Source organism: Cervus canadensis, chromosome 8 (assembly GCF_019320065.1).
Source record: "Cervus canadensis isolate Bull #8, Minnesota chromosome 8, ASM1932006v1, whole genome shotgun sequence".
NCBI lineage: Eukaryota > Metazoa > Chordata > Mammalia > Artiodactyla > Cervidae > Cervus > Cervus canadensis.
The window spans coordinates 14,439,574-14,450,396 of NC_057393.1; the positions used below are offsets into that span (position 1 = coordinate 14,439,574).

Below are 10,823 nucleotides of genomic sequence, written 5' to 3' on the forward strand. Positions count from 1 at the left end.
GCTGTTAAAAATGCTGCTGAGCAATTCTCAGTTCTTTCAAAGAATGAATTGCCTTGTAACATTTGCCTCTAGTTGCCAACACCTATGATTTTTAGAAGCTTAGCATAAAATATATCCTTTCGGCATGGAGAACCAAATTGCTTTTGGTGCTTTGTCATTTTTTTTAAACATCTTTCAGTAGTCTCTGCAGTATTTGTGTTTCCTTTTATTTTTGTATAGTGGAGTAGTGGAGACTTAAAATTTATTCAAATAGAAGTTCTGGCTAAAAGTTAAGTGTAGTTTCAGATCTGAGGATAAATTGATTTAACTTCTGAGACCCGATAAATGCTTTTCATCTGAAATATATTATGTCATATAACTATATGAAAAGTAGCACACTGAATTCTTCACAACTTACCATCTTAAAAGAGAGTTTAAAGTATTTAATATAGTAAATTTAAAGAAAAATCTCTTAAAATTTAAAAATATTTTTCTGAAAATTATGAATGAAAATACAAACATTTTGTGCATGACAGCTTTTTTGAGGTGCCCATGTTATAGATGGTGACTCTGGTGGAAGACTTTATGTCCCTTAAAATTTCTTTTTTAGATAGCATTCACATTTCATAGTTGAGATCTCAGTGAATTTTCCATGGTGACTTAAAAGTTGTACAGAATTACAAAAATCTTTATAAGTAGCCCCCAAAAGTACCATACACATTTAAAAAAAGAATCTTTGCCTGAGCTACAATCAGTCTTAGCTCATGCTTTATCATTGATTTTGCTGGTGAGAATGGTCCGGTTTCCTGGGCTCTCTGGGCCAGTGTATTTGGAATCCATAAATGCGCAGAGCCCAGCTTACACTGGAGGAATAAAAGAACTGGAACAAGGCTTCATAGCTTTCACTGTGGTCTGGGAGGTAACCTGTACTATGCTGCAGTTACTCCACCAAAGAAACTGTGGCTCAACGTGGACACAGAAGTCTTTGCCCAGGCATTGTTAACCTCTGTTAAAAAGGGATTCTTGTTAATCCTGGTGGCAAATCAGCATCCAGAAGGTGGTGGCAGATTTTCAACTGTGCATGGCGGTATTCTGCTGCTTAACAGTATTTATTTTTCATAATTTAAAACTGTATCTATTTTCCCCTCAAACAGAAGCTGACCCAAATTGTCCAACTAATTTATTCTTTGAGCTTAAATGCAGTTTCAAAAAGTACACAAAGCCAAAAGGAATTAGTTTCATTCTACCTTCACGATATGTAAAAGTTGTAGAATGAGCAATAATATAGAAAGTTTCATCTCTTGTTTGAAACTCGATTTGGGGAAATTTTGAACAAGTGTGTTAAAATGTCCTGAAAAACAGGACGTCTAAGAGAAACAAAACTACCTCTGGCTGCAAAGCCACTGCTGTTGACTGCTGTAGCAACTCATTAAAGTGCTTGGGGATGGGCTGGGGTTTGGGGGGGGCGGGTGGGCAGCAAGACTTCTTATTTTTACACAAGGGAAAATATAAAACTGACTTCCTCTTTGGAGTTTTCCCAGGAAACTACTTTATAAAGACACATTTAAATCTTTCCGTTTTCTGTCCTTGAAGGTGGTAAATATGATTGTGGCTTTATCCATTTTTATTGTAAATGAAGCAGAGTTCAGACCGTCCGGCTGTGCGTCATCTGTTGGATGGCTGCCACCAGCTAATGCAGGCATCCCACTGGGAGACCAGAGAAGAACTATACTTTGATTCACCAGATTGTGTTAAATAGTCCAGCTGTTGCGATTTGAAAGATAGTTACCTCAGAAGTGAAATAGAAATGAACTTGGCATTTATGCCTCAAACCGTTTTTATACTGTTTGGCAATCAGCTTTTCAGAGGTAGCATTTTATAAAATAACTCTCACCGCTTAAAAGTTTCGTTCACTGTAATGTTCAAAATGTCCCACCTTTATATTATCAGTAAAATTAAGCTTGAGTGATATGCAAAATTTGCATGAAATAAGCATTTTCCCCCCTTCATTTCATGAGCTTTGATTGTATTCAATTGAGCTCAGAACCATGTCTATTAGGGCTCTTTGGGGGCATTAGTTAATTTGAATTGCAGCCGAAATGTTAGCTAGAATGTTGTTGAATATAATTGGAACATGGAAAGTTGATTTTGAATGGAATTTCATTGAATGCAAACAATGATGTGCTTTTTTAAGAATTAGAAAGTTGCACTTTCATCTCTTGTAACACAGTCTGAGAAATCAGAGTCCCTTTATTATAAAGTTCAATTTGGGGCATTACCATTTGCAATTGTTCTGATTCTTCTGGTACCAGTATCAGCTGGAGTCAGGTTTTTCGTTTTACTAGCAAGTGGCCCCATCTGCCCCAGTCTCACCTTCTGGCCCTCTTGCAGGTGGGGAAAAGTAACTGCTTTCTGAAAGGGCGACCAAGTTGTGTTGAGTTGGCCAAAAAATTCATTTGGGTTTTTCTGTAAGATGTTATGGGAAAACCCAAATGAATTTTTTGGCCTGCCCAATACTTGGGCATTAGGCTTCATGGAGTGGCATAGATTAGTATATTTTCTCCTAGCTTTTATTTTGCTTTTTGGTTTTTCTTTTTGTCTTGGAATAGCACTTAAATGATTGAAAATGACTCACAAAAACACCTATTTGAATGGATCAAAAACTCACTGCTACTTTGTTGTGGTAAGAAAAAAAAAAATTGACAGGAAGTCAAGATGCCACAATGTTAATCCTTATCTGCTATTAACAAATTGTGTGCTCACACAAGCATTTAACTCACTATTCTTTGGTGTCTTCCCCTGATAAATGAGAAGGATGGACTAGTTCATGTCAGTAATCCCTCTCAGCCTGAACAGTCCATGATTCCAGTCTTCATGTCAGCTCTAAAATTTAAGCTTTGCTTGGAGATTTTGCATCTTACAGAAGGTCTGCCATACTTTTTATGAATACCGACTTTTAATTCCTTATTTGGGATCATTGCTGTTAGACGAATTAAAGTAGAAAAACTGAACCAAACAATGGTATACTGCAGTTCCTATTGGATTATTGTGTTCGAGCACCTGGGATTTTTCACCTTGGGGAGAAGCCTCAGATTTAACCTTCTAGAACCTGCCACTGTTGCTGCCTAGAGTAGGAGCCTGGGTTCTGGGCACCATCACTAGGGGGGCTTTCTGGCTCTTTCCATAAGATGGGATTGGAGGTACAATGAGGCCCCTCATTCCAGAAGGAACCCTGGGCAGCTCCCCCATGGGAACCAGGGATAGACTTAATGATGTCACACCAGGAAGAGCTAGGTTTAAGTCACAAAGGAAAAAAACAAAACAAGGGATAGCTCCAAGGGATGAATTTTATATTTATCGATCTGAAAGATGCAGGTGAAAACAAGGATTCAGAAAAAATCTGTAAACTTACCAGAATTAGCCTGTGGCATCATCATCGTGTTTCTAGAAGATGCCTTTGGTAAAAAGTTATGTGATATTGTGGGAGAATCAGAAACTGGGAGAGATAGGAACTTCTGATTCTTGTCCTAGCTCTGCCACCGATAAGCTGTGTAATTTTAGGTCTTGCTCCTCCCCTCTCCAAACCTCCTTTTCCTTATCTGTAAAAAACAGTTGGACTAGATGATTGCCATAGTCCCTTTTAGCTTCAGCCCTTTGGAATTCCAAGCCAGTGTTCATTATCTTTCAGAAACTAGTTAATTCTGATTCTCAACACATAGATTCAGAGAAGTTTTCCACTGTGCCAAGTTCAGTGATAACCAAAGGAGTTCTCAAATTGGAGTGACTTAATAACAGATTAATCTATCATTGAGAAGGAAGCCTACTTCAGGAAAGAACAGCAGTTCTCTCGACTGAGACAATTCCAGGAAAACTGCAGCCTGTCCATACAGAATTTCCGAGCTTCCGGTTGAGTCAACATTGTTTGTTGCTGTTGTGGAGCCCCAAGAGCACTTCCTGGAAGTTTTCAGCCTCCAGCTGATGAAGAAAGCATTTTTAGGATATGTTCATCACCCCTTCACCTGCAGACACACGTGGGCATGAAAACACCCATGGTAGTTCTACAAAAGTGGTGAATGAAGGTCAGTATGGATTGATGGAAGTTGCTCACCTGAAATGAGATGGATACCTCCATTGCATGTGTCGAGCAGACTGTCTGGCTTATCTGCAGTGGGCTTAGACCCAGTGTCATGGAACCAGACTGGGGACTTGACTGGCAGATTTTATGTGACTTTGACTATAACAGTTTAGCTAGACTGAAACTTCATTTTCTAGAATTCCCTTGAATTCTCTTACCCATTTGTTTCTAGGTTAGGCTTTGCCACAAGAGAAATTGGCACGAGCTTTAGAAAGTGGAAGTGACGTAATAGTCTTTTTTTTTTTTTAATGCTCTGAAAGTGTGTGTAGGGCAGGTGTTTTTACTGCTCATGCACATTGTCACCTAGTTGGCATGTGGCACAGCTGCCTCCCTCTCCCCTTCTAGCTTCCCCAAATCTTGGGCCAGATGCATGTGTGATTCCATGTGGAAGGGCTCCAGGTTTACCCTGAAGCTCACCTGCATCATCAGGATTGGGGATTGTGAGAGATGGGGCTCTTGTTTATCCTCAGCTTCTTGCTGCTGCTCATCTGCGTAACCTGCTGATTTCAGGCCCAGCCTCATACACAGACTCACATAGACTGCCTGACTGGCTCTCTCCATTGCCTGGGGTCTAACCTATAATGAATCCTTATGCCATTCACGGTGGTTCTGCTTCTCTGACCGTGGATTCGGTCTTTCAGGTGTTCCCTGAGTCAGAGAAGGTCACTCCAGATACCACTGGGGTAAATTCATCCCACGGTGATTGCCAAAACACAGATATCTTAAGAAGTGGATCTTTGGCCAGAGTAGGTGGGCAGTGTCAGAGGTGTCTGCTAATGAAAAGGGTGTTGCCAGATTCAGGCAAAAATAAAGGAATCTGTCCTCACTACAGTGTAACGTTCCTCTCAGGCCCCTGGTCATCTCTCTGCTTTTACTCCTCCAAAGAAGACAGTTATATGCTAGTTACTTATTGATGATAATCAAGTCACACAGTATAACTGGAAAGCCCTATAGCGGTTTTCAAGCATTTGGACAGATCTCATAGTGCTAGGTGGTAAAACTGTGGTCCCTGGGTTGGAGTTTTGTTACCTGTGGCTGCATCATGCAGGCCACTTTGTCTCAACAGTTGGTCATTTGTTCTTGTTTGCTTTTGTTGTACAACAGAGGTATCCAGACCTGCTCACACAGAGGCCTTGGTTTCTGAGCATTCATTCTGAGCCTTTCACGCACGGTAGTTCATTAGTATTCGCTCATTTGTTTGCTCCACAAATGGGTCTGCTCTGGGTGCTGGCGTTTAACTATGAACAAAGCTAAACAGTCCAACTCGTGGATGCTTACATTTTACTTAAAGAGACAGACATTTAACAACTGGTTATTTAACTGTAACTGTGGTAAGTCCAACAAGGGAGCAGTATGAGGCAGTAAGGGAGTGTCAACCAGCAGGTCTGATGTCTATTACATCAACTCATCAGGGGGACTAGTAGAGCAGTGGGGAGACCTGGCCAGCAGTTCGTCAGTACTTATCCTGACATCCAGAGGTGGACACGGGTCAGGGGTGTGCTGGGTCATGGTTAACGTTCTAGCAACCACCAGGAAGACCAGATAAGTCTGAATAGCCTCTGCCTTGCCTGCAACACACCCCTCAACCTCCAGGCATCAGATCAGCAGTCCAGCCCCTTCAGATGGTTGCTCCTATCCTATCTTCTGAGAGGACTAGGTGCCCGCAGCCTAATCTCCTGACACGTGGCAAGAGAAGAGCATTGCAGGACATCTCCATTTCCACAAGGAAATTATTGCCTATTTAGCTGGAGAATCAGTAGCTTCTTACATCAGAAGAGAAGAGAGGAAACCGCAGTGGAAAAAGAAACTGCATTTGAAATTCAATAAGAAATTTCTCATATATGACTCTCCTTTTTAGACAAAGTGGTAACTCGGCATTTCAACTGACTCTCTAGATTCTCCCATCCACCCTGGTTCCTTCCCTCATTCCTCCCCAGGTCTGCCCAGAGTCGTTCCTGCCAGCAAATGGCAGCAGCTGGCACATCTCTCAGCTGCCCATGGGGGTTGGTGGTGATTTATTTCCGTCCTCCACGCCGTCTCCTCAGAGCTAATCTGCACCCCCAGTACCCTGGGCACAAGGGAAGAGCTCCCTGCCTCCTTCCAGCTAAGCAAGGGTGGGGCAGGAGCCGGGGCAGCGGGCAGTGGGGGGTGTGCAGGGCACCTGGGAGCTTTGAGCTTCTATGAGAAGAGTGTGCGATTAAGCAGGTAGGTGCCTTCGGCTTTTTAACACTTCCGCAGTTAATTGCTCTGACTTTTTCCGCCTTTCTTCTGGCCTTGTGTTCCTAATATGTAATCTAATAGCTTTTTTTTTTTAAATGGCTGGCACCTCAAAGACCACTTTTTGCATGTTGATTAGACTTAGAATGTTTTGGGGTTTTTTGCTCCTCTAAATCCAGGAATACGGAAAGATAAATGTTTTCTCTCTCTGCTTTTAATTTTTTGTTTGTTTGTTTAACTGTTCACCCCCTAGGCCTCCCAGTAACACTGGATACAGGAAACAATACATTGGCAGTGGAAAACAAGCCAAACCAGTTGTAGTTTTAGATCCTGTTTCCACACACGAACCCCAAACCAAAGACCAGGTCGCTGAAAAAGATCCAGCTCAACCCAAGGATGATGAAGGTGAAACTAAACCAGGATACAAACAGAAAGTGAGAGATACCAACAGCTCCAACTGCTGATCCACAAGCTGAAGGCTGGCGTGTTCCGAAGTCCTTTTGCAATGAGCACATGATTAGTCTTGGTGTATTGGCAAGGGCTATGGACACTCTGTTCTTGTCACTGTATTCAGAATATAGGTTCTTTTCTGATGTCACTTTTGTAAGTAGTTCACCTATAAATATAAGTAAGCTATTTAGCAAAATACACATTCTTTGTAGCTTTTTTTTGTTCATAGGGATAAGATTTTTTTCTAATTTCTGTATTAAATGTGACTTCTTTTTGAAGATAACAGAAAATTCAGATGTTATCTTCTTAGGTAATGTGTGTACCGCTAATCAAATGTAATGATGAAAGGTTGCAGCACTTGTGTCTAATTGGATAAACAGAACTGACTAGCTTAATAAGGTGATTTTTTAAAAAAACCCAGAGAAGCTTCTGTTTTGCATATCTGATCCTTTTTTTTTTTTTTGATGGAGAAACTTCAGTAGCATGGAAATTGTTAGGCACTGTGGTATACAAATTACTTTCTAGGATATACTGAGATAAGCTTAAAATTTCAGGAGCTAATGTCAAGCTAGCAGTCCCATCAAGGCATCTGGCTCCACTGAAGTGAAGTCGCTCAGTCATGTCTGACTCTTTGCAACCCCATGGACTGTAGGCCACTAGGCCCCTCTGTCCATGGGATTTTCCAGGCAAGAGTACTAGAGTGGGTTGCCATTTCCTTCTCCAGGGGATCTTCCCAACCCAGGGATCGAACTTGGGTCTCCTGCATTGCAGGCATACGCTTTACCGTCTGAGCCACCAGGGAAGCCCCATACTCAGTGTTAATTACACACATTATTAACTATGGGATGATTGTGTTCAAAGCCTCCCGAAGACTTTGGAGGGAATGCTCTAGTGACCTGAATGCAGAATTGAGGTGAAGTCCAAAGCTTGAATTTAATAGAGTATTATCTTGGTAAACAGTGTGTTCAGTGCTATGAGTCAATTGTGTTTTCTCATGTACTCGTGCGGCACAAGTACCATATTTTATCACAGTTCTTATATACAGTGAAGATAAGTGACAAGCATACAATTTCTTGCTTCACTGCTGTTTTACATTACACAAGTTTGTTGTTTTGTTTTGTTTTTAAGGAAATTAGGTGGTAGTTAGTCTCTAAATTAAATACAATGCTTCAGTCTACCACAGTGAATAAAGAAATGTAATCAGGGATTTTAAAAAAAAGACTTATGCAGCTTTTCAAAGTTGATTGTTTCAAAATTGGTGTTTATTTAAAATAAGTGGTAAGGTACTTGAATGCATTTTCTTATGACAATGATTCAGTAATGGTAATTTTACTATTAAAGAAAGTGAAAGGGTTAGTTTTGTTAGCATAGCTCAGCATGAAGCTGTCAGGTGCTTCTCACCTAAGGGCGGAAGAAAATGATAGTAATAATTGCAGTAGTTGTATTTTATTTTTGCACGTATGCTAAACATAGGCTTGAAAAGGTGGTTAGGCAGGTAAATGTACTTCCTAAATTTGGAGATAATTATCTTTCTGTAGGTTCGTTAGGCTTGGCTGTTTCCATGTTTCTTCCAGTGATGTTTTTACAGTTACTTATCTGTTCACTCATAGGGAATTAAAATGTAATGTTTTTCAACTGTGACTTCCCCTGATTGAACAATACTGCTGTATGATATACAAATTACAAACTGCATTAATTCACTGAAAATAAGGTCTGTTATGCTGTGATTTGAACTCTCCTCAGCACATTTATTAAAAAGCACCAATAGTTTCCCACTAAAGGTCACTTGTGGCTATTGATATTTTTGGTTTAGTTCCCCACACTTGACATCCTTTAATAAAATAATTGTATAAGACTTGATAAGTTTAGTAGTTTTTAATAATCCACAAAATGATTTCTTTTGAGGGATTTTATGCTATGTTTCTTCCTGCTTTTCCCATTCCTGTGTATATTGTCTGCTAGCATGTGTCTTAAAGGTATTTAGAAATATAAAATTCTGTACATTTGTAATTCCATCTTTCATCACACCCCCTTTCCAGGGTAAAGAGTCAACCATCTGGTGAAATGTGTTAGCTGGACCAGGCAACATTTAGTCACTGGTATTCTGAAAGTGTTCTTACATTTTCTGAGCTGCTTATTCCTTCACCATGATCACAGAGTATTTAAAGTTACTGTGATAAAATTAATCCTAGTACCTTTCTGTAGCTGAGCTAGTCTCTCATAAACTCCTCACCTCCACTGGTTTCAGCACTTGCTCATTCCTGTGCAAATTCCTATGGCGTTAACGGCTAAAACCACGCAAACTTGATTGGCCTGAGTGAAAACAGTGGACGTTTTGGCTCTGACTCTCTGTGTTGGTAGCTTCTGTTGTGTCTGACTCTTTGCAACCCCTGTGGACTGTAGCCTGCCAGGCTCCTCTGTCCATGAGATTTCCCAGGCAAGAATAATGGAGTGGGTTGCCATTTCCTTCTCCAGAGGATATTCCCAACTCAGGGATCAAACCTAGGTCTCCCACATTGCAGGCAGATTCTTTACTGTCTTCAGACTACTCACCAGTAATTCCTCCTTCCTTACCTTTTTGTTAACAGTAAAATGTCTGCTAGAAATGGAGTAGGGCAGGTAAAGATTACTGTTGATTATCCTACCAGGCCATTTTTTAGGATATTTGTCAGGTAAATGATAGTCTGTAGCACAGAATGTTAAAAACAAGGCTTGGATGATTTTTATAAATGCACACCATACATGTTTAGGGGATTCCCTGGTGGCTGGATAGTAAGAATCTGCCTGCAATGCATGAGGTTTGATCCCTGGGTTGGGAAGATCCCCTGGAGAAGGGAATGGCAACCCACTCCAATACATATTTAATCATTTTCATCATGGAACAGCTTCAGCTTATGTGGCAATAAGTTGTGGATAATGGATAAACATCTCATCATCATCACTGACCTTAGGAAGGTCATCAAGCAGCCCTTACTTGGATTTGAAGTTTCTTCCGGGCACTAACATTCCCAAGTCCCCCTGCCATTTCTTATAAGGGGTATGATGACTTTCTTTCATCTCTTTATATGTAACATCTTATATATGTTTTGTATCTTTTATATGTCCTGTAACGTGTGTAGAGAGAGAGAAAATATATAAATAGAAACAGTGCTTATCACTTTCAGAAGCTTGAAATGCTAATGTCCATTTGGTGACCCCAGTCCTCAAGTGAGTTAAAGGAGAATAGGCAGTGCTCAGCACTGAAATTAGTGTTGACTTGGTTGAGGTAATAAATCACCTCTTTGGTTAATTTAGTTATTCAGTTACTAACTTAGTTGTACATTTTTGTTGCGGCTTTATTCGGTTATAATTTGTATCACAGTTTTAGGGCATACTCTCACATGATCTCCCATATTTCATGTGTGTGTGTGTATGTGTGTGTGTGTGGGTACATGTGCAGAGGCTATGTGAACACCTACCCATCGCTTATTGCTAAGAATCAGGAAAGGCAACAACAATCACACACTGTGACACAGCTCTCTCAACTTAAGAGGGATACCAACCAATCCTCCTGCCTTGTGCTTTGAAAGAATCTGCCATGGAGCCTATTTTAAGTCACTGCTTTTAGAGTAAGGCCTTGGCTCTGCCATAAGACCATGACATCTCCCTGTTAGTACTCTTCAAAAGGAGAGGTCCTCAGTGTGCTTAGAAAAACTTAAGAGAATACACCAGAAATCTAAACTTAGCCAACTTTCTCGCAGGTCAGTATGTAGCAATTTATGTAGTTTTGAGGAAAAACATGGTAACTGAACAGAGAATTTAAATCTTATAAAGCCATTGGATATTATTATATTTACAGGCATGTGTTTGAATATGGTTGGTTTTGGCTCTCTTCTATCACCCCAATACCAGCTTTCAAAAAAGACAATGTATATGCTGCATCATTTTTAATCACCTACTAGATGCTATAGTAAAAATAATTATGCATTTAATGGCTTTAAGAGTATTCATCCACTGAATGAATAAATTCAGTGTACTGAATTTATACTCATTTACTTACTCA

The 10,823-nt window shown here is 40.3% G+C and overlaps 1 protein-coding gene across 2 annotated transcripts in view; it reads left to right on the forward strand.

The window, feature by feature from the left end:
• Positions 1-8,636, forward strand: part of SHTN1 (shootin 1) — a 101,333-nt gene extending 92,697 nt beyond the window's left edge. The window contains exon 17 of one of the 2 annotated variants that reach the window (XM_043475338.1): positions 6,585-8,636. In XM_043475338.1, coding sequence (XP_043331273.1) covers positions 6,585-6,795 — 211 coding nt within the window. In that variant the 3' untranslated portion in view covers positions 6,796-8,636. The remainder of the gene's footprint in view (positions 1-6,584) is intronic. The other variant, XM_043475339.1, reaches the window with a different exon arrangement.
• Positions 8,637-10,823: the final 2,187 nt, after the last annotated feature.